The sequence below is a fragment of the Mobula birostris genome, chromosome 13 (genome assembly GCF_030028105.1).
Source record: "Mobula birostris isolate sMobBir1 chromosome 13, sMobBir1.hap1, whole genome shotgun sequence".
Taxonomy (NCBI): Eukaryota; Metazoa; Chordata; class Chondrichthyes; order Myliobatiformes; family Myliobatidae; genus Mobula; species Mobula birostris.
The window spans coordinates 69,776,696-69,800,227 of NC_092382.1; the positions used below are offsets into that span (position 1 = coordinate 69,776,696).

Genomic DNA, 23,532 nt, shown 5'->3' on the forward strand with positions numbered 1-23,532 from the left:
TGGAGACCGAAGGGATCGAGGAAATGAGGATCGGACAGAAACATGTGGCTGAGATGGGAGAGCAGCCATCATCTTGTTGATGGTTAGAGGGGCTGAATGGCCACCTCCTGCTGTTTCTCACTTGGTGTTTCAGTGCTGCTGTCATAGTCATGTCATAGTCATACTTTATTGATCCCGATAAATAATTAAATAGTAATAGCACCATACATAGTTCAATAGTGATATGTAAATTATGCCAGGAAATAAGTCCAGGACCAGCCTATTGGCTCAGGGTGACTGACCCTCCAAGGGAGGAGTTGTAAAGTTTGATGGCCACAGGCAGGAATGACTTCCTATGGCGCTCTGTGTTGCATCTCGGTGGAATGAGTCTTATCAAGTCTCACGAGGATGTTATCAGGAAAGTGGATGAAGGCAAGGCATTGGATGTTGTCGACATGGCCTTTAGCAAGGCACTTGACAAAGTCTCATATGGGGGGTTGGTCTAGAAGGTGCAGTCACTCAGCATTCAAGATGAGATAGTAAATTGGATGAGACACTGTCTTTGGGAGAAGCCAGACTGTGGTAGCAGATGGTTGCCTCTCTGACTGGAGGCCTGTGACTAGTGGTGTGCCACAGGGATCAGTGCTGGATCTGTTGTTGTTTGTCATCTATCTCAGATATCTGGATGACAGTGTGGTTAACTGGATCAGCAAATTTGTGGATGACAGCAAGATTGGTGGTGTAGTGGACAGCGAGGAAGACTATCATGGCTTGCAGAGCAATCTGGACTCACTGGAAAAATGGGCTGAGAAACAGAAAATGGAATTTAATGCAGACAAGTGTGAAGTGTTGCATGTTGGTAGGAACAAGGTCTTACACAGTGACTGGTCGGGCTCTGAGGAGTGATGTAGAAGAAAGGGATCTGGGAACACAGGTCTGTAATTCACTGAAAGTAGCGTCAGAGTTAGATAGGGACAGAAGGAAAGATTTTGGGACATTGGCCTTTATAAACGCAAGTACTGACTACAGAAGATGGATGTTATGTTGACTTTGTAGAGGACATTGGTGAGGCCTAATTTGAAGTATTGTGTGCAGTTTTGGTCACCTACCTACAGGGAAGATGTGAAAGAGGTTGAAAGAGTTCAGAGAAAATTCACAAGGATGTTGCCACGTCTGGAGGACTTGGGTTATAAGGAAAGAGTGAACAGGTAAGGACTTTATTCCTTGGAACATAGAAGATTGAGGGGAGATTTGATGGAGGTGTACCACAATTATGAGGGGTATACATAGGGTCAATGCAAGCTGGCTTTTACCACTGAGATGAGGTGGGACCACAACCAGAGGCCATGGGTTAAGAGTGAAAGGTGAAACGTTAAGGGGAACATGAGGGGAAACTTCTTCACACAGATCATCATCTGGGTGTGGAATGAGCAGCCAGCACAAGTGGCGAATGTGAGCTCAATTTCAACATTTAAGAGGTGTGTGTAGGTACCTGGACGGTAGAGATATGGGAGTCAAAAGTTTAAATAGTTCAGCACAAATTAGATAGGCCGAAGGGTCTCTTTCTGTGTTGTACTTTTCTATGACTGTGACAAGAAGCTTAAATAATACTAATATTCACTAATTCCTTTTAACAGACCAACCACTCATCTCAGCAGCAAATTTTTATATGGCGTTTAAACTGTGGCACTTTAAATTAACAGTGCGTAAAAGAAAATCCCGGCTGCAGGTCAACAAAGGCTATTTGTGTGAGAGTGTTTCAGTTACTGTGGAACGAGACACCCATGTAGCTCAGTGGGAACAGGGAATAATACCAATGAGGAGAGTCAAACTGAGCCAGGTCACAGATTGGGGATGGCAGAAATGCCCCATTCTTATAGTGACAGAATAGCATCAGAGAGTTTCATTCCAGATACCATTTAATTCCAGATACCAGCACTCTGCCCAGTTAGATGATTTCTCTCTCCAACTTGCGTTGACCCTCACTGTAACAGTGTGATGTCAGATAACACCTTGACAACTCAAGTGATCTCATCTGAAATGTTGTCCTTCACCCATTAATGGATTTTGTAAATCTTCTTACAGGATAAAAATGACAAGGAATTTATCTACAGGAATCTCAAACACAACACGCCAGTTTTGCTGTCTCTGTCCAGATATTTAAGTGGAGCAAAGGATTCAATCGATCATCCTTCCTACTCAGACTGTGGCGGGGGGGGGATTCACTCAGTCATCTGACTGACTGGCATGCCTGTCATTTTACACATGGGGAGAGGCCATTCACTTGCTCAGACTTTTGGAATGGATTCATTCGGTTATCTCACCTGAAGTTACATCAGTTTGGGCAATGGCATTCACCTGTTCTGTGGGTGAGAAGGGATTCAGTCGGTCTTCCTACCTGCTAGCATGGAGATGACTGCAGTTATTGAAGAATGTGCACATCTCAGCCTGTTACGTTGCTAGAAATGCTTTGCACACTGAACAAAGAGAACAAAGATACAGAAAGGATCACTGACTCAAGACCCATTCAGCTTTTCATCACTGTCAACTGGTACGAATATTGTTGCTGAGGGCTTGAGTATAGTTCTAAAAATAAAAGAGAAGTATAACATAGCAAAGACGAGTGGGAAGACGGAGGATTGGGAAACATTTAAAGGGCAACAGAAGGTAACTAAAAAGGCAATACGTGGAGAAAAAATGAGGTACAAAGGTAAACTAGCCAAGAATATAAAGGAGGATAGTAAAAGCTTCTTTAGGTATGTGAAAAGGAGAAAGATAGTTAAGACCAAAATTGGGCCCTTGAAGACAGAAGCGGGTGAATTTATTATGGGAAACAAGGAAATGGCAGATGAGTTGAACAGGTAACACACATCAAAGTTGCTGGTGAATGCAGCAGGCCAGGCAGCATCTCTAGGAAGAGGTACAGTCGACGTTTCAGGCCGAGACCCTTCGTCAGGACAGGAGTTGAACAGGTACTTTGGATCTGTCTTCACAATCTCCCAGATGTAATAGTTGCCAAAAGACCTAGCGTAATGGATGAATTGAAGGAAATTTATATTAGGCAGGAAACGGTGTTGGATAGGCTGTTGGGTCTGAAGGCTGATAAGTCCCCGGGACCTGATGGTCTGCATCCCAGGGTACTTAAGGAGGTGGCTTTAGAAATCGTGGACGCAGTGGTAATCATTTTCCAATGTTCTATAGATTCAGGATCAGTTCCTGTGGATTGGAGGGTGGCTAATGTTGTCCCTTTCTTCAAGAAGGGAGGAAGAGAGAAAACAGGAAATTATAGACCGGTTAGCCTGACGTCGGTGGTGGGAAAGACACTGGAGTCAATTATAAAAGATGAAATTACGACACATCTGGATAGTAGTAACAGGATCGGTCTGAGTCAGCATGTATTTACGAAGGGGAAATCGTGCTTGACTAATCTTCTGGAATTTTTTGAGGATGTAACTATGAAAATGGACAAGGGAGAGCCAGTGGATGTAGTGTACCTGGACGTTCAGAAAGCCTTTGATAAAGTCCCACATAGGAGATTAGTGGGCAAAATTAGGGCACATGGTATTGGGGGCAGAGTACTGACATGGATTGAAAATTGTCTGGCTGACTGAAAAGAGTAGTGATTAACGGGTCCCTTTCGGAATGGCAGGCGGTGACCAGTGGGGTACCGCAGGGTTCAGTGCTGGGACCGCAGCTGTTTACAATATATATTAATGATTTAGATGAGGGAATTAAAAGTAACATTAGCAAATTTGCCATTGACACAAAGCTGGGAGGCAGTGTGAAATGTGAGGAGGATGTTATGAGAATGCAGGGTGACTTAGACAGGCTGGGTGAGTGGGCAGATGCAGTTTAATGTGGATAAATGTGAGGTTATCCACTTTGGTGGTAAGAACAGGAAGGCAGATTATTATCTAAATAGAGTCAAGTTAGGAAAAGGGGAAACACAATGAGATCTAGGTGTTCTTGTACATCAGTCACTGAAAGCAAGCATACAAGTACAGCAGGCAGTGAAAAAAGCTAATAGCATGCTGGCCTTCATAACAAGGGGAATTGAGTATAAGAGCAAAGAGGTCCTTCTGCAGCTATACAGAGCCCTGGTGAGACCACACCTGGAGTACTGTGTGCAGTTTTGGTCTCCAAGTTTGAGGAAGGACATTCTTGCTATTGAGGGAGTGCAGAGTAGGTTCACAAGGTTAATTCCCGGAATGGCGGGACTGTCATATGTCGAAAGCTTGGAGCGACTGGGCTTGTATACTCTGGAATTTAGAAGGCTGAGGGGGGATCTTATTGAAACATGTAAGATTATTTAGGGATTGGACACGCTGCAGGCAGGAAGCATGTTCACGCTGATGGGTGAGTCCAGAACCAGAGGCCACAGTTTAAGAATTAGGGGCAGGCCATTTAGAACAGAGTTGAGGAAAAACTTTTTCACCCAGAGAGTGGTGGATATATGGAATGCACTGCCTCAGAAGGCTGTGGAGGCCAAGTCTCTGGATGCTTTCAAAAAAGAGATGGATAGAGCTCTTAAAGATGGTGGAATCAAAGTTTATGGGGATAAGGCAGGAACTGGGTACTGATAGTGGATGATCAGCCATGATCACAGTGAATGGTGGTGCTGGCTCGAAGGGCCGAATGGCCTACTCCTGCACCTATTGTCTAAATGTCTGAACTGCTGTGAATAAGGCATAACAATTTTCAATTTTTGTTCTATTACACAATAAAAGTGAAGAGATTTGCATCCTTATACCTTGGTCACCAAGTAACAGAGTCTCTGGCTTGATGCCCCTGTGTGTAATTCCATTGTTGTGAAGATATTCCTGAAAGTAGGCAAAGACAAATATAAATCAGGTATTCTGAATTTACATCTTTTTCTAATTCTCCAAGTCCACAAAATATCAATTGTACAAATGGAACAGGTTTCTGGCAGAATTAGTCAGATACAATTGCTGGACAATCGGTTCAGAGAATATTTTGTGACTTAATCTGGGTGCACACTAGACTTCCAGTGCCGATATGAAAGTTGAGTATGAAGGCTGGCCTGGAAGAATGATGAAACTTCTGAAGATGCTTTGGGAGGTCACCCATCCATGAACAGCATTTTACTGTCAAAGGGAACTATGGTGAGCTCCAAAATTGATCTCATTTGAAAATTGGGACAAAGCACTGTTAACCTCCTTACTGCTGGTTATAGTGCTAGTTCAATTCTGGCAAACAAAGCTCTTCGAGAGCAAACATGGGCAGGTCAATCCATCTATGATCATGCTCAGTAATGTACGTCGAAATAGAGAAAACTGCTGCTGCACGTCATAAACACTCACTTAAAACAAAGGGATAAATAATGAGGAGCACTTACCACTCCTGCTATCAGCTGCTGGAAAAACCCATCAGCATCTGCCTCGGGCATCCCCACGTCAGGCTCTGTGGGAAGGCAGATCACATTAATCAAAGGCTGAACTTGGGATCAGTTCGCAAATCATTAATATTGTCTGAAATTATGTCATTTTACATCATGCTCAAATTTAATCCCAAATCCCAGGCCTCATTTCACTCAGGTGCCCAAGTAGATGGATTCTCCAACATGCCCTATTTAGCCCACAGACCAAAAAACCTAGGACAACTGAAGCAGCTTACATACTGAACTTTAAAGCCTGTCCTGCTTTGTCCCCATAACATCTGGAAATGTATTATGTACAACTTCAGATGTTCCATTTCTCCCATAATTTAGTTTTCTGGGTGTTCTATAGGGAGAATGTCTGGGAGTGGATGCCAGCTTTTTCCAGCTCAGGACACAAAGGTGCAGTTACTAAAGAACCCACACAAGTATATCTGTAAAAGTGACAGCAACAGTACAACCAAAATTATTAAAATTAGCCAATCCGTATACAAAACATCTTTAACCCTTTCCCCCCTCAACCCAAACTTCTCTATTTTAAACCCTAAGTTTAAGCACAGATCCTACCTACTCTATCAAAGAGCTCTCCTCCACTGCAATACTCCAAAAACAAGTATTGGATATGGGCCTCGACGATGCCCATAAAAGCCGACAGTCTTTTCATGGTTCAACATCTTATTGATGCAGATTTCTCTCTTGATGTTATCAGGGTAGTCACAAGCATGTGTGGTGACCACTTTCTTCACTGTCACTGCTTCCTCTGTTCATCGACTAATTGCCAGTTGTACCCTATGATCAAATACAAAACCGTTGTCTGCATTGCAAAACTTCTCAATACTCCATTGAGTTAAATGCATCAGAAACAGAGCATGAGCCAAGTGGCTCTTCATCCCCGCTACCCCATGCAATAAGATCATTATTGATCTGGTTTTGGCCTCAACACCACTTTCCAACTCTCCCTCTGCACCTGTAGATTTCCATGTAGTTCATATGCCTGCAATATATTGTATATTCTATGGCTCTACCACAACTCTTAAAGTGGAGAATTCCAAAGGATCACAACCTGCAAAAGAAATTCTTCTTCATCTCCTGATCAATGGGAAACCAGTTACTCAAACTATATCCCATTTTCTCGATATCCTCACTTGGAGAAACATCGTCTCAGCATCTTGTCTGACAACACCCTCAGAATCTTGCTTCAGTAAGATCACCTCTCTTTCTTCCCTACTCGCTCACCCCTCGCCCCCATACGTGAATCCCGATTCAAATATATCCTTCCTTAAAGACGAGATCTAAACTGTACACAGATCGCCAGGTGTTGTCTCACGAGCTCCCAATAAATTTGCTACAAAACATCCTTACCTTTGTTTTCCATAATCCTTACAATAACCTACACACCACTCTTGTGTGCTAGAGATTGAGTTTGCACTGCAACATTCTCTAATCACCTCTCTATTTAACCATCAAGTTTTTCATTCTTCCTTCCAGGGCAGGCAGGCAACTTCAGATTTTGTTCTACATTATATTTCAAAGGCCACCTTTCTGCTCGTTCACTTAACCTGTGCTCATCACATCACAGGCTTGTGTACTCTGCATCACCGGATAAGCCACTTATCTCAAATTTGTTGAAAATATAGAGAACACACATCCGGTCTCCTCAGATTACAAGCAATGCATCCACTATCTCTGATGCCACTTATTTGTAAAGACACAAATTTGTCCTGTACTTTTTCACTGATAAAAATAAAAATTTCTCTCTCCCTACAGACCTTTGCAATCTGTTATTATTTTCATTATTTAGAATCTGTACCTTCTCATTCCCAATTTTACAATGAGCCTCAAAAACCAACATTACTTTTGGCTTTTTGCTTGTATTTCTGTAAAAACCCCATCAATATTTTTAATAATTTTCTTATATGTTCCACATTCTTTACAATTTTTGTGGCATACCTTGTAGTTTTAAACTTTCCCAGTCCTCTTGCCTACCGTCAATTAATTAATCCTCATTATAACACATGTTATTATCACCCTAACTTCCTTGGGAATTCTCCACAGATGGTGCACCCTTCTCGTGGGGCGTTTCTTTCTCCAGACTTTTGCTGCAAGTTAAGAAATACCTCCTTAAATGAGTGCTATTGCTAATCTACCAAACCAGTTTTTAAGAATTATTTTTTGAACTGCATGACTTACTCACCATATGCTCCTTCACCCAAAGTCTGCAGCAGATCCCAATCTTGCACAAACGGAACTGCCATCATCCTGCACAATCACGAATGATGCTGAAAAGGGGAACGCATGATCACAAGCTGAAGTCATCTTCAGGTACACTTGAAGGACAGCCAGAGACCTTTCCTCCCAGTGCAGAAGTGGCTGATACCAGAGGGCATCATTTTAAGGTGACCGGAGAAAAGTACAGGGGGATATCAGGTGTAAGATTTTTTTTATATAAAGCACAGAGAGTGGTGTGTGGAACACACTGACTACCAGAGTGTTGGTAGAGGCTGATATATTCTGGACATGAAAGGGATTTTAGAAAAGTAGAGGGTGATTTAGGAGGGAGTGGTTAGCCCGAACGATCTGCACTGTGCTGTAGTGTTCTATAAGGCTATTTTTAGTTATTGGCTTTTCAGAATCCACACTTCATTGCCAATGTGAGATTTCACTGCACATCCATCATTGCCCAAAGGAAGTGACAGTGAATGCATCTGGAACAACCGCACTTCTTCTGGTTAAGGATCTCTGTACTCCTGAGGGGGAAAGCATTGGCGTTCCAGGATTTCGATCCAGCCACCACAATGACGGAACGGCAATATCTTTTCAATGAAAATAAGTGCTGGGGATACTTGTCACTTCATTCAGCATTCTGCAGAGAAACAGAGCAAATGTGTCAGGTTAATGGCTCTTCCTTAGAACTGATGAAAGATCTCTGCCATGATTAAGAATCACATCACATCTGAATCATTCTCTACAGAACGCTGCATTACCACCGAATCCTTTTCGGTATTTTATGCCTCTTTTCCTCAGATTTCCACCTTTTTCTCTCCTTGGAGATGTAGTAAGCCATAGGTTGGAGAACGTTGTTAAATGTTGGATGGAGCTGCACAAATTTAGGCAAATGCGGAATATTCATAAATATCTCCAGTATTTGGCTTGTGGCATATGGCAGAAAGACCTTGGGATATCAGGAAAGCAGTGTACCCACATTCTCCCGATTATCACCAATTTCTTAACGGAACCAGCTCTGGTCAAAAAGCTGAAGTCCAGCCGGACGGTTAGATTTTTTTTCTCTGTGGAAATAATCCATTGACTGCTATGCCGTTATTTGCCACATGCCAGCTCACATTTAAGTATTGTCAAAGTTGCAACCCTACCCCCTCCCTTTCGTCCGACTCTACCCCGTCCCTCTCCCCCCAACTACCCATCGTCCCTCATCAAACGGCCTCACTTCCCCCATTTACAACCCCAGCCATCGCTTCCATCCGATGTTCCTATCCACACTTCTCCCGTTTCCGGAGGTCCCCCCTCCCCAGTCACCTGCCCCGCCGGGCCCGCCGAACGACCCGGCCCAAACTTTGCTTCTCTTGCTGCAACGCCTTCCGTAAACGTCATCACGCTTGCACTAACATCAGACGCTAGAGAGGGCGGGTGGAACAGTTCGACAGGACTATCAGCTGAGAAGAGGAGTATTCATACAAACCAGGGCCGCCTCTCTCATTTGGTTGGTGCAATATCAGCTATTTTACACGATCAGCTGTATTCCGAGAGAGATTTCGCGACAAGAGAGAAAAATACAACTTATGTCAAAGATTGAGAGAAATTACACCAAATCTACTTCAAACGTTGGAGAGAAGTAGGATAAATCGGTGTCCTGTAGACAGTCGGCCCAACTTAATAGAGGGAAGACTAGCAGGATCCGAAAGGGTCCGGACAGTTGTGGGTATCGCTTCTCGGCCTCTTGGCTAAGATCAAGTGTAGTATCTGTTCTTATCAGACCAGAAGGCGGAGGAGAAGAGTTCGCGCTGACGCAGGGGTGGATCCTAATGCTGATTGGCCTCCAATCTAACACCCCATACCAGCGACGACAGCAGTGAGTTAGAAGATGGCAGCAGCGAGCAGTACATCAGCTCGAGGCCAGGGTATCAAGAACACTGTCAGGCTGACAGTGCGAGACCGGAACGGGGGCACCGGCTTCACCCGAGAGACCTTCATCCGGAAGGTCTTGCTGGATTGCTGCGGATTTACGCCCGATGACATCTACTGCGTCCAGGACTTCGCAGGCTTCTTCGATGTCACTTTCCGGCAGGCTGCAGGGTGGCAGAAGCTGTACCAGCAGCTTCAGCTGAAGGGGACAGAGGCGCCGCTGTCGCTGCTGAAAGCACAGCCCCTCTTTGCAACGGCTACGCAACAGGAAAGGACAATCACGGTGCACATGTTCAACCCGCACGTGCCAGTTGTAGATGTCCTTACGTTCCTCGCTCGGTATGTGGAGAGCGTAGGAACACCAGCAGACGTGAAGGACGGGCTGGGAATCTGGACCAGCAAACGGCAGGTGAAGGTGAAGCTGAGGTTGGATTCCAACGGCGGCGTCATCCACCCCCCCTCCGTCTTCGCCATCGGAGGGAACCGAGGGTACATGGTGTACGCGGGACAACCCAGGGTGTGCCGAAACTGCGGCAAGGAAGGGCACATCGCAGCCCAGTGCAGGGTGGTGATGTGCAAGAACTGTAAAATGGAAGGCCACCTGACCAAAGACTGCACGCAGGCCAAGGCCTGCAACCTCTGCGGACAGGCCGGCCACCTGTACAGAGCCTGCCCGAAGCGTGGGGGCACCTACGCACAGGCGACCAGGGGAGGTGCTGGCCCTGAAAGGGCCCAGGCTGATGCGGACGTACCCGCCAGCGCTGCAGATGAGGCACCCGCCAGGACGGATGACGAGACCAGGGAGGAAGGTGCAAGCACCCCAAGACCTGCCACCCCACTGCAGACCCTCCAGGACCAGGCAAACGACGAGCAGGAGTCCATGGAGGAGGGGAGAGCTGAGGCGGAAACCGAATGGAAGGTCGTGAAACGAAAAAAGACCCAAAAGGCGGCGGCCAAGCGACAGAAGGCGGAGCAACGCCAGAAAAGGGCAGGGAACCACGCAGCCCCTGGTACCCTGTCCTCTTCAGAGGAGGAAGGAGTTGGGGGAGGCCAGCAGCCCCGGCGGAAGAAGCGGCTGGCAGAACAGGTGGAGAGGAGGAGAGAGAGGGGAGAAAGTCTGCTGGCCACCCCCCAAGTACAGGAGGCGGAGAGCAGCAGACGCACACAGCTCCGGGAATCCGGGAGCAGAGCCACGGCTGGCACCCAGCAGCCGGAAGGGGAAGCAGCCCAGGAAGTCAGCAACCCCCCGGGCCCAGACCCAGAACCAGAACGGCCACACACGGAGGAGTTCTACCAGCAGTACCTGAGCCCACAGGAGGTGGAAAACTTCACAAAGGCGGTGGGAATGAAGGCTCAGGATGGCAAGGGTGAGGACGGAGAGCAGCCAAAATAAAAGACTTAACGATGGCAGACCTTAAATTGGCGTGCTTGAATGTGCGAAGTTTGAAGAGTACTGGGCGATGCGTCAGCACGCTCCAGTACCTGGACACTGTAAAGGCCGATGTGACCTTCCTCCAGGAGTGTGGACTACCACATCTCCGTAACTACCGGAGGTGGTCACGGTGGTGGAAAAAAGGTTTGTCGGTGTGGTCGGGGGGCAACGATTGTCGCGCTTCCGGCCTGGGGATTCTGCTGCGGGGAGGCAACTTCTCAATCACCCAAGTTAAAAAGGTGGTTGCGGGGCGCCTCCTGGTAGCAGACGTCAAATACCGGGGCACTCCGCTCCGGCTGATCAACATGTACGCCTCCCCCGTGCGCAGCGAGCGGCTGGCCGTCTTCGAGCAGCTCCCACAGCTGCTGGTGACGACCCAGCCGGTCGTTCTGGCCGGAGACTTCAATTGCACCATTGATGCGGCTGGAGGACCCGGCAGTGCCGACGGCAGGCTAGACAGTACCTCTAGACTCCTGAGGGAAATGGTGAAGACAGCCAAGCTGCGCGACGCCTTTGGCACCCCCACAGGTGGAGCACAGCCGCAAGCCACCTGGACACGATCGGACGGCTCAGCCCGCTCCCGAATCGACTTCCTCTTCCTGTCTGAGTCCCTCACGGTCAGGTCCACCGACGTCACGCCGGTGTTCTTCTCTGACCACTGCCTTCTGAGAGCCACCTGTCACTTACGGGAGGACCAGAAGGCAGGCAGGGGGACGTGGAAGCTGAACGTAAAGCTGCTGACCCCAGAGAACATCGAGGAACTAGAGAGGGAGTACACAGGTTGGAGAACCTTGAAAGCCTTCTTTGATTCCCCGGTTCACTGGTGGGAAGCCACCAAGGAGAACATTAAGAGGTTCTTCATCCGCAAGGGTATTCAGAAGGCAAGGCAGGAGCAGAGGGAACTGCGTAAACTCCAGACAGAGTTGCAGCAACTTCTCCTTCTGCAGTCGAAGGGGGTGGATGTCAGGGAGGAACTGCGAGAGGTGAAGGGCCGGCAAGCCCAGCACCTCGCCGCTGAATCCTCCAAGATCATCTTCCGATCAAGGGTCCAAACCGTGGAGCAGGACGAGACGTGCTCACGCTTCTTCTTCCAAAAGGTGCACAGGGGGAGCTCTGTGATCCACAACCTTAAGGAAGAGGACGGCTCAGTCGCGTCCTCGCAGACCGACATACTGAGGATCTGCAAGTCCTTCTATGCCGGTCTGTACGAGGAAAAGGTCACAGAATCCACAGCCTCCCGCAACTTCCTGTCGTCTATCACGCAGGTCTGAGACGACGGCAAGCGGGAGAGTCTGGATCGGCCACTGACCCTGGACGAGCTGACAGGTTCCATCCGTTCCTTCGGGTTGGGTAAGACTCCCGGAAGTGACGGCTTACCGGCCGAGTTGTACTCGGCTCTGTGGAACTGGATGGGCCCAGACCTGCTGGAAGTGTACAACGCTATGCTTCTGGCCGGCAGTATGTCTGAGTCCATGAGGAAGGGCATCATCACCCTCATCTACAAGCAGAAGGGGGAAAGGGAGGACATTAGGAATTGGAGACCCATCTCTCTCCTGAATGTGGACTACAAGATCCTGTCCAAGGCTATCGCCAACAGGGTCAAGTCTGCTCTGGGACAGGTGATCCACCCGGACCAAACCTGTGCTGTACCGGGCAGGAAGATCTCAGACAGCCTCGCGCTGCTGAGGGACACCATCGCCTACGTGCAGGACAGGGGGGTGGACGCCTGCCTGGTCAGCTTGGACCAGGAGAAAGCCTTCGACAGGATATCGCACACGTACATGGCGGACGTGCTCTCCAAAATGGGATTTGGGGAGGGAATCCGGAATTGGATCAGACTGCTCTACACAGACATCCGTAGTGCAGTCCAGGTCAACGGGTGGGAAACAGACAGCTTCCCCATCAGGTCTGGAGTCAGGCAGGGCTGCCCCCTCTCCCCTGTCTTGTTTGTCTGCTGCATAGAACCCTTTGTGGAAGCCATCAGGAGGGATGAGGGCATAAGAGGGGTGATGCTGCCAGGCAGTGGAGGGACCCAAGTGAAAACCTCCCTGTACATGGACGACGTCACTGTCTTCTGCTCTGATCCGAGGTCAGTTCGCAGGTTGATTGGCACCTGCGAACAGTTCGAGCTAGCGTCGGGGGCCAGGGTCAACCGCACGAAGAGCGAAGCCATGCTCTTTGGCAACTGGCCCGACCGATCCAGCGTCCCCTTCACCATCAGGTCTGACCACGTGAAGGTGTTGGGGATCTGGTTCGGAGGGGCTGAGGCGTGCAACAAGAACTGGCAGGAGCGGACTGCCAAGGTGAAACAGAAACTGGGACTGTGGGGAGGGCGCTCCCTGTCGATAACGGGCAAGAACCTGGTCATCAAGTGTGAGGTGCTCTCAGGGCTGCTGTACTTGGCGCAGGTCTGGCCCGTCCCCCGCTCCTACAGCTCGGAAATCACCCGGGCTGTCTTCAGATTCGTCTGGGGATCCAAGATGGAGCGGGTGAGACGGACCGCCATGCACAAGTCCCTGGACAACGGGGGCAAGAACGTCCCCAATGTCGCCCTCACCCTGATGGCCAGCTTCGTATGTGGCTGCATCAGGTTGTGTGTAGAGCCCAGGTATGTGGGCACCAAGTACCACTATGTGCCCAGGTTCTACTTGTCGCCCTGGCTGCGAAGGATGGGTCTGGCCCCACTCCCGCGCAATGCCCCAGTCAGCTGGTCGTTGCCGGCATACCTATCCCACGTAGCAAAGTTCTTCCAGGAGAACGCCTTTGACCACAAGGCCATCAGGCAGTGGTCGGCACGAAGTGTCCTGCAGGCACTGCAGGAGAAGGACGTGATGGACACAGTGGGGTGGTTCCCTGAGCAGACTGTCCAGTTCATCTGGCAAAATGCCTCATCGCCAGATCTCACCAACAGGCACCAAGACCTCGCCTGGCTGGCGGTGAGAGGGGCCCTCCCAGTCAGAGCCCTCCTGTACGCCCGGAACGTCATCTCCGCACCCCACTGCCCACGGGAGGACTGCAGTGAGGAGGAGTCTGTGACCCACCTCTTTGCACACTGCCAGTTCGCAAAGAGGGTGTGGAGGAGGATGGACGGGCTAGTGTCACGTTTCATCCCCAGCAGCTGCGTGACAGAGGACTCTCTGATCTACGGGCTGTTCCCGGGGACGCACACGGAGACCAACATCCGGTGCTGCTGGCAGATCATCAACTCGGTGAAAGACGCTCTTTGGTCAGCCCGAAACTTGGTGATCTACCAGCACATGGAGATGTCCGTGGGAGAATGCTGCCGACTGGCACACTCTCGGCTGCAGGAGTCCGTGCTGAGGGACGCACTGAAACTCGGTGCAGCCACCGCAAGGGCCCGGTGGGGAAGGACCACAGTATAGGTTTCTCCACCCGTGGGAGTGGGAGGGGTCGGTGGGCGAGGAGTATACCCCTCAACAGTGAGATGCTAAGCTGAACTACTGGAGTGCCACATGGGTGGCTATAAACACGGGTATTTTACTGAGTATAATGGAAACGTATGTAAAGGATGAAAAGTTATTGAATGGTTTACTGTATATATTTATTTTTGAATAAAGTATATTTTGAAATAAAAAAAATCTGTTCTTATCAGACCAGAAGGCGGAGGAGGAGAGTTCCCGCTGACGCAGGGGTGGATCCTAATGCTGATTGGCCTCCAATCTAACACCCCATACCAGCGACGACAGCAGTGAGTTAGAAGATGGCAGCAGCGAGCAGTACATCAGCTCGAGGCCAGGGTATCAAGAACACTGTCAGGCTGACAGTGCGAGACCGGAACGGGGGCACCGGCTTCACCCGAGAGACCTTCATCCGGAAGGTCTTGCTGGATTGCTGCGGATTTACGCCCGATGACATCTACTGCGTCCAGGACTTCGCAGGCTTCTTCGATGTCACTTTCCGGCAGGCTGCAGGGTGGCAGAAGCTGTACCAGCAGCTTCAGCTGAAGGGGACAGAGGCGCCGCTGTCGCTGCTGAAAGCACAGCCCCTCTTTGCAACGGCTACGCAACAGGAAAGGACAATCACGGTGCACATGTTCAACCCGCACGTGCCAGTGGTAGATGTCCTTACGTTCCTCGCTCGGTATGTGGAGAGCGTAGGAACACCAGCAGACGTGAAGGACGGGCTGGGAATCTGGACCAGCAAACGGCAGGTGAAGGTGAAGCTGAGGTTGGATTCCAACGGCAGCGTCATCCACCCCCCCTCCGTCTTCGCCATCGGAGGGAACCGAGGGTACATGGTGTACGCGGGACAACCCAGGGTGTGCCGAAACTGCGGCAAGGAAGGGCACATCGCAGCCCAGTGCAGGGTGGTGATGTGCAAGAACTGTAAAATGGAAGGCCACCTGACCGAAGACTGCACGCAGGCCAAGGCCTGCAACCTCTGCGGACAGGCTGGCCACCTGTACAGAGCCTGCCCGAAGCGTGGGGGCACCTACGCACAGGCGACCAGGGGAGGTGCTGGCCCTGAAAGGGCCCAGGCTGATGCGGACGTACCCGCCAGCGCTGCAGATGAGGCACCCGACAGGACGGATGACGAGACCAGGGAGGAAGGTGCAAGCACCCCAAGACCTGCCACTCCACTGCAGACCCTCCAGGACCAGGCAAACGACGAGCAGGAGTCCATGGAGGAGGGGAGAGCTGAGGCGGAAACCGAATGGAAGGTCGTGAAACGAAAAAAGACCCAAAAGGCGGCGGCCAAGCGACAGAAGGCGGAGCAACGCCAGAAAAGGGCAGGGAACCACGCAGTCCCTGGTACCCTGTCCTCTTCAGAGGAGGAAGGAGTTGGGGGAGGCCAGCAGCCCCGGCGGAAGAAGCGGCTGGCAGAACAGGTGGAGAGGAGGAGAGAGAGGGGAGAAAGTCTGCTGGCCACCCCCCAAGTACAGGAGGCGGAGAGCAGCAGACGCACAGAGCTCCGGGAACCCGGGAGCAGAGCCACGGCTGGCACCCAGCAGCCGGAAGGGGAAGCAGCCCAGGAAGTCAGCAACCCCCTGGGCCCAGACCCAGAACCAGAACGGCCACACACGGAGGAGTACTACCAGCAGTACCTGAGCCCACAGGAGGTGGAAAACTTCACAAAGGCGGTGGGAATGAAGGCTCAGGATGGCAAGAGTGAGGACGGAGAGCAGCCAAAATAAAAGACTTAACGATGGCAGACCTTAAATTGGCGTGCTTGAATGTGCGAAGTTTGAAGAGTACTGGGCGATGCGTCAGCACGCTCCAGTACCTGGACACTGTAAAGGCCGATGTGACCTTCCTCCAGGAGTGTGGACTACCACATCTCCGTAACTACCGGAGGTGGTCACGGTGGTGGAAAAAAGGTTTGTCGGTGTGGTCGGGGGGCAACGATTGTCGCGCTTCCGGCCTGGGGATTCTGCTGCGGGGAGGCAACTTCTCAATCACCCAAGTTAAAGAGGTGGTTGCGGGGCGCCTCCTGGTAGCAGACGTCAAATACCGGGGCACTCCACTCCGGCTGATCAACATGTACGCCTCCCCCGTGCGGAGCGAGCGGCTGGCCGTCTTCGAGCAGCTCCCACAGCTGCTGGTGACGACCCAGCCGGTCGTTCTGGCCGGAGACTTCAATTGCACCATTGATGCGGCTGGAGGACCCGGCAGTGCCGACGGCAGGCTAGACAGTACCTCGAGACTCCTGAGGGAAATGGTGAAGACAGCCAAGCTGCGCGACGCCTTTGGCACCCCCACAGGTGGAGCACAGCCGCAAGCCACCTGGACACGATCGGACGGCTCAGCCCGCTCCCGGATCGACTTCCTCTTCCTGTCTGAGTCCCTCACGGTCAGGTCCACCGACGTCACGCCGGTGTTCTTCTCTGACCACTGCCTTCTGAGAGCCACCTGTCACTTACGGGAGGACCAGAAGGCAGGCAGGGGGACGTGGAAGCTGAACGTAAAGCTGCTGACCCCAGAGAACATCGAGGAACTAGAGAGGGAGTACACAGGTTGGAGAACCTTGAAAGCCTTCTTTGATTCCCCGGTTCACTGGTGGGAAGCCACCAAGGAGAACATTAAGAGGTTCTTCATCCGCAAGGGTATTCAGAAGGCAAGGCAGGAGCAGAGGGAACTGCGTAAACTCCAGACAGAGTTGCAGCAACTTCTCCTTCTGCAGTCGAAGGGGGTGGATGTCAGGGAGGAACTGCGAGAGGTGAAGGGCCGGCAAGCCCAGCACCTCGCCGCTGAATCCTCCAAGATCATCTTCCGATCAAGGGTCCAAACCGTGGAGCAGGACGAGACGTGCTCACGCTTCTTCTTCCAAAAGGTGCACAGGGGGAGCTCTGTGATCCACAACCTTAAGGAAGAGGACGGCTCAGTCGCGTCCTCGCAGACCGACATACTGAGGATCTGCAAGTCCTTCTATGCCGGTCTGTACGAGGAAAAGGCCACAGAATCCACAGCCTCCCGCAACTTCCTGTCGTCTATCACGCAGGTCTCAGACGACGGGAAGCGGGAGAGTCTGGATCGGCCACTGACCCTGGACGAGCTGACAGGCTCCATCCGTTCCTTCGGGTCGGGTAAGACTCCCGGAAGCGACGGCTTCCGACGGCGACGGCTGAGTTGTACTCGGCTCTGTGGAACTGGATAGGCCCAGACCTGCTGGAAGTGTACAACGCTATGCTTCTGGCCGGCAGTATGTCTGAGTCCATGAGGAAGGGCATCATCACCCTCATCTACAAGCAGAAGGGGGAAAGGGAGGACATTAGGAATTGGAGACCCATCTCTCTCCTGAATGTGGACTACAAGATCCTGTCCAAGGCTATCGCCAACAGGGTCAAGTCTGCTCTGGGACAGGTGATCCACCCGGACCAAACCTGTGCTGTACCGGGCAGGAAGATCTCAGACAGCCTCGCGCTGCTGAGGGACACCATCGCCTACGTGCAGGACAGGGGGGTGGACGCCTGCCTGGTCAGCTTGGACCAGGAGAAAGCCTTCGACAGGATATCGCACACGTACATGGCGGACGTGCTCTCCAAAATGGGATTTGGGGAGGGAATCCGGAATTGGATCAGACTGCTCTACACAGACATCCGTAGTGCAGTCCAGGTCAACGGGTGGGAAACAGACAGCTTCCCCATCAGGTCTGGAGTCAGGCAGGGCTGCCCCCTCTCCCCTGTCTTGTTTGTCTGCTGCATAGAACCCTTTGTGGAAGCCATCAGGAGGGATGAGGGCATAAGAGGGGTGACGCTGCCAGGCAGTGGAGGGACCCAAGTGAAAACCTCCCTGTACATGGACGACGTCACCGTCTTCTGCTCTGATCCGAGGTCAGTTCGCAGGTTGATTGGCACCTGTGAACAGTTCGAGCTAGCGTCGGGGGCCAGGGTCAACCGCACGAAGAGCGAAGCCATGCTCTTTGGCAACTGGCCCGACCGATCCAGCGTCCCCTTCACCATCAGGTCTGACCACGTGAAGGTGTTGGGGATCTGGTTCGGAGGGGCTGAGGCGTGCAACAAGAACTGGCAGGAGCGGACTGCCAAGGTGAAACAGAAACTGGGACTGTGGGGAGGGCGCTCCCTGTCGATAACGGGCAAGAACCTGGTCATCAGGTGTGAGGTGCTCTCAGGGCTGCTGTACTTGGCGCAGGTGTGGCCCGTCCCCCACTCCAACAGCTCGGAAATCACCCGAGCTGTCTTCAGATTCGTCTGGGGATCCAAGATGGAGCGGGTGAGACGGACCGCCATGCACAAGTCCCTGGACAACGGGGGCAAGAACGTCCCCAATGTCGCCCTCACCCTGATGGCCAGCTTCGTATGTGGCTGCATCAGGTTGTGTGTAGAGCCGAGGTATGTGGGCACCAAGTACCACTATGTGCCCAGATTCTACCTGTCACCCTGGCTGCGAAGGATGGGTCTGGCCCCACTCCCGCGCAACGCCCCAGTCAGCTGGTCGTTGCCGGCATACCTGTCCTACGTAGCAAAGTTCTTCCAGGAGAACGCCTTTGACCACAAGGCCATCAGGCAGTGGTCGGCACGAAGTGTCCTGCAGGCACTGCAGGAGAAGGACGTGATGGACACAGTGGGGTGGTTCCCTGAGCAGACTGTCCAGTTCATCTGGCAAAATGCCTCATCACCAGATCTCACCAACAGGCACCAAGACCTCGCCTGGCTGGCGGTGAGAGGGGCCCTCCCAGTCAGAGCCCTCCTGTACGCCCGGAACGTCATCTCCGCACCCCACTGCCCACGGGAGGACTGCAGTGAGGAGGAGTCTGTGACCCACCTCTTTGCACACTGCCAGTTCGCAAAGAGGGTGTGGAGGAGGATGGACGGGCTAGTGTCACGTTTCATCCCCAGCAGCTGCGTGACAGAGGACTCTCTGATCTACGGGCTGTTCCCGGGGACGCACACGGAGACCAACATCCGGTGCTGCTGGCAGATCATCAACTCGGTGAAAGACGCTCTTTGGTCGGCCCGAAACTTGATGATCTACCAGCACATGGAGATGTCCGTGGGAGAATGCTGCCGACTGGCACACTCGCGGCTGCAGGAGTACGTGCTGAGGGACGCACTGAAACTCGGTGCAGCCACCGCAAGGGCCCGGTGGGGAAGGACCACAGTATAGGTTTCTCCACCCGATAGAGTGGGAGGGGTCGGTGGGTGGGGAGTATACCCCTCAACAATGAGATGCTAAGCTGAACTACTGGAGTGCCACGTGGGTGGCTATAAACACGGGTATTTTACTGAGTATAATGGAAACGTATGTAAAGGATGAAAAGTTATTGAATGGTTTATTGTATATATTTATTTTTGAATAAAGTATATTTTGAAATAAAAAAAAAATCTGTTCTTATCAGTTTAATATCTGATACGTCCCGTATCTGGGGACCATATATTAAATTGATTTTTGGAACAGGGAGATGGAATAGGGGCTTGCTCCGTCCACTCCGCGCATCGACCCGGTATTGCAGTGCCTCTGGGAACGGTGCACCTCCCTTCGTGGAGACTAACAACAAATAAAAAATAGAATTCTGTTACTCGCAGGCAGGCTATGGGGTATTCTTCTTTCTGCCTCGTACTTCTTGCAGGCTATGTTTGTTTTTAAATGAGGACACACGTAGGCTTGAGTGGATAAAGCAGTTTATTTACAGAATATTTAGGAGCCTCTTGGACCACCACATGGAAGAAAGAACTACAAGCGAGGAAACCGATTCTTCAGGTCTCAAAGGCAACAGAAACAACACGCACACAATTTACAGCAGTCGTGGATAAAGTCGCATCGGCAGAGACACACGCAGAGAATTAAAAAAACGAACCTGGGAACAAAGTACATACATGTGCAAGGGAAAAGTCAATACGATGCCCCTTCACTGTACAGACACGGCTCAATGCTATCAGGGACAATCACCAACCCTATTCAATGCACAGCCTACCAACAATTTTCTCCAGCGCTCTTCCAAGGTTCTCAGCCTAAAATGAAGCAGAGTGGTCCCTCAGAAATGGCAAAGAGAGCGTCCAGCACACGGGGCGCCCTTTTAATGCAGGAAGTCTGAAGTGCCCGGCCCAGGTAATTCACAGGAACGCCAACGGCTCGGTGCCGGCAGAGTTAGGCTACGTCCACACTACGCCGGATAATTTTGAAAACGCCGGTTTCGAGTAAAAACGACAGGCGTCCACACTAAGCGTTTTTGAAAATATCTCCTTCCACATTAGACGGATATTTGGGCGAATCTCCTCCTACTGGGCATGCACAGGACACACAGAAAACAAGCGAAGAGGAAACGGTGTACTTAGTGCGCGTTTGTCCAGTTACAGACTAGAGAAACTTGAAAGGAATTGCTCTTGGCTCTCGCGCAGGACTTAAAACTTATATTAAAAAAAACAAATACTGGAGCGAATGGAGGCAATCAACAGGGAGTTCACGGACAGTATGACCCAGCTGACGACGAACATTGAAAACTGACTAACGCTGTTGCATTAATAAAGCACCTTGTTAAATGTATAAAACGTCTGCATCAGCGTTATTTCCATACAATGTTACATTAGGCTGTTACACATTTATTGTCAGAGAAGTACTTGCATAAATAGGTAAACTACCTTCATACAAGCAAGGACAGAAAACAGGGCGAAGTGAGAATACGTATTTATTATGGGTCAAAGTATTTGGTGAGTACATTTCTAACCCTTATGGCTTCAGTCTCGTCCGTCTGTTCTGAAGTTGTTAGGTGGTGGCGTTCAAGAAAACAACGAACATCTGTTCCAGCACGTCATGACAGCGTTTTTAAATAGTCAAAAAAGATCACTTTACAATTTAGCTGTCACGCCGTTCACACCGACTGCGCGTTATAACAGCTTGCGCAGTACCAAGCAGAAGCAGAAAAAAGCATTGTTATTGTGGTGTTGTCACGACAACGTTTTTAAATCTCTCCGTTTACCCCGTACACACTACGCCGGATATTAAGCGTTTTCACATTTATTCACTCTGGAGAGTGTTTTCGAAAATTTCCGTTTTCGGGGGCTGAAAACGCCGGCTCAGTGTGGACGGGAGGGCAAAACGAAGAGAAAAAGCTTCGTTTTCAAAATTATCCGGCGTAGTGTGGACGTACCCTAAAGCTGATTACAAAGGCCAATTACCCGAGGCCATATCCAAGGCTAACTAAAGAGGCCAGTGGTTAGGTGCGCAGTGATGGGCGAGGAGGGGTCAATCCTTGATTGGCAGGGGGCGTGTCTTCTGACCAGGAGTGGGCAGTGCTGTCACGTGACAGTCACGACCCCTCCAGTACAGTCCACCCCTCGGTAGCCACGCCACTCACCAAGCGTTACCACAGTGAAAAGGAAAGGAATATATCTTAATGGAAGTCTTACACTAACTATTTCTAAGGTTAACGCTTTTTGTGACTAAAGATAGGCAGACGTGCTCTTAATAATTGGGCAGACACAACATAATATACACACAGCGATGATAACGAGAATGGGTGCAATCGACCAGTTGCCCACCACCCTACCGCCACAAAGCTCCTTCCACAGGGTGTAGAGGTCAGGGTTGGGGATCCATGTCCATGTACAGCTGCCTGCGCGTAAAACGGGGAGGGGTTGTATCTCCAGCCCTTGCCTCTGCCCCACGGACCAGGGTGGGTGCCCCCCGCTGCATCTATTCAAGCCCTTCCAGGACGGTGATGGCATCCCGCACGGTCCTCCCGTTAGCTGGTGCCATGAGGGGCAGTATCACTGATTTAAATCGGTGTGCGCGGTGGTGACCGGGATCCTGTTAGGGCACCGGTCACCCGGGTGTTTGCTAAAAAATTACAGTCGCAGGCTCCCTGGTAGATGCCGTTGACCAGCGCACACTCTTTAACAGCCCGGGTACCCTCACTGACCGTACCCCATTGCGGGCGCCGGTGTAGATCCCACTCCAGGAGGGTGGGGTACCGGACCCTCACAGCGGTCACCAACCGATCCCACAGGGTACAGCCTTCCCTGATCTCCGGCTTCGGCACCCATAGGGCGTTGTTGATGCTTTCTTGGTCAGAGAGGCTCCCCAGGGAGCTCGCGTCTCGAAGAGAGAGGTTCATGTTGCCTCCCCCCCCACCCCCTCATCCCACAGCCGGAGCAGCCCAGCGGGCAGGTGCTTGCGACGTGGGTCCCACTGCTCGGACCAGTCAACCGGTTTACAGTGGTCCGCCAGCGCTCAAATCCCTCTCTCGTCGGTCCACCCGGGAATCCTATGCTCGGTGCCTGTACTGGCTTTTTTGCCCGTTCCAGAACACTTTCCCCACGCAGCGCCAATTGTTGTAAGTCAGGAAACAGATTCTGCAGGTCTCAAAGTCAAGGGTTCTGGGCTCACAGTCTGGGTAGTGAAGGATTTTATTTACAGAAGGCAAACGGGGGAAAATGGCAACAGAAGCAACACGCGCACAATTTACAGTAGTCGGATCAGCAATAAATCACATTAAATCGCGTGGGGACAAAGTACACACACACACAACCACCCTTGACTCTGTGCAGGCACATCTCTTCTGCTTAGGGACAATATCCACACTCCCAACCCTATTCAAAGCACAACTCACAAACAGCAGGGTGGTCCCTCGGAGGCAGCAAAAAAGAGAGAGGGTCACGCACACGTGGGCTCCTTTATAGGACTGGAAGGTCCAGCCCAGGTGATTCACAGGGAAGCCAATGGCTCGGTGCCAGCAGGGTTAAACTGATTACAAAGGCCAATTGCCCGAGGCCAAGTACAAGGCTAATTAAAGGGGCCAATGGTGAGGTGCGCATTGATGGGCGGGGTGGGGTCAAACCTTGATTGGCAGGTGACGCGCCTTCCGACCAGGTAAATGGGCAGAGCCGTCACGTGATAGTCCTGACCCCAGTACAGACGCCAGCTGCGTTTCATTGGCTTTGTATCTGTAGTCGCCACAATGACAATAAAGTTGCGTCTGGTCTGATCAAATCACTCAATTCAGACCCAAACAGGAAATGTGCAGGTTTCATTCAAATCAGTCTGTGTTTATAAACACTCATTTCTATTTACATTCCTCCGGCCTCACTGGACTGGAACACTGAAACACCAAGTGAGAAACAGCTCATTCAGCCCCTCTAACTATCAACAAGATGGCGACTGCTCTCCCC

General features: G+C 51.1%; 1 protein-coding gene, 1 non-coding gene and 1 pseudogene across 4 annotated transcripts; 2 read left to right on the plus strand and 1 right to left on the minus strand.

Moving 5' to 3' along the window:
* Positions 1–2,200: 2,200 nt before the first annotated feature.
* LOC140206945 (serine/threonine-protein kinase Chk1-like) lies at positions 2,201–23,267 on the minus strand. Of its 3 annotated transcripts, none has more exons than XM_072275245.1 (5): positions 22,974–23,267; positions 7,569–8,237; positions 5,336–5,400; positions 4,730–4,799; positions 2,201–2,456 (listed from the first exon to the last, which is right to left on the minus strand). In XM_072275245.1, exons 2-5 carry the CDS (start codon positions 7,630–7,632, stop codon positions 2,431–2,433), a joined length of 225 nt encoding a protein of 74 aa, XP_072131346.1. In that variant the 5' UTR covers positions 7,633–8,237; positions 22,974–23,267; the 3' UTR covers positions 2,201–2,430. The 3 variants fall into 3 exon arrangements, 2 of the variants coding, with proteins under 2 accessions (XP_072131346.1, XP_072131345.1); XM_072275244.1 differs by lacking the exon at positions 22,974–23,267 and adding an exon at positions 8,909–8,935; XR_011888433.1 differs by lacking the exons at positions 2,201–2,456; positions 4,730–4,799; positions 5,336–5,400; positions 22,974–23,267 and adding exons at positions 6,008–6,163; positions 8,909–8,935.
* LOC140208804 (U2 spliceosomal RNA) lies at positions 9,314–9,445 on the plus strand (annotated as a pseudogene).
* Positions 19,709–19,902, plus strand: LOC140208724 (U2 spliceosomal RNA). The gene has a single exon (XR_011888889.1). It is a non-coding gene; the product is annotated as a U2 spliceosomal RNA (small nuclear RNA).
* Positions 23,268–23,532: the final 265 nt, after the last annotated feature.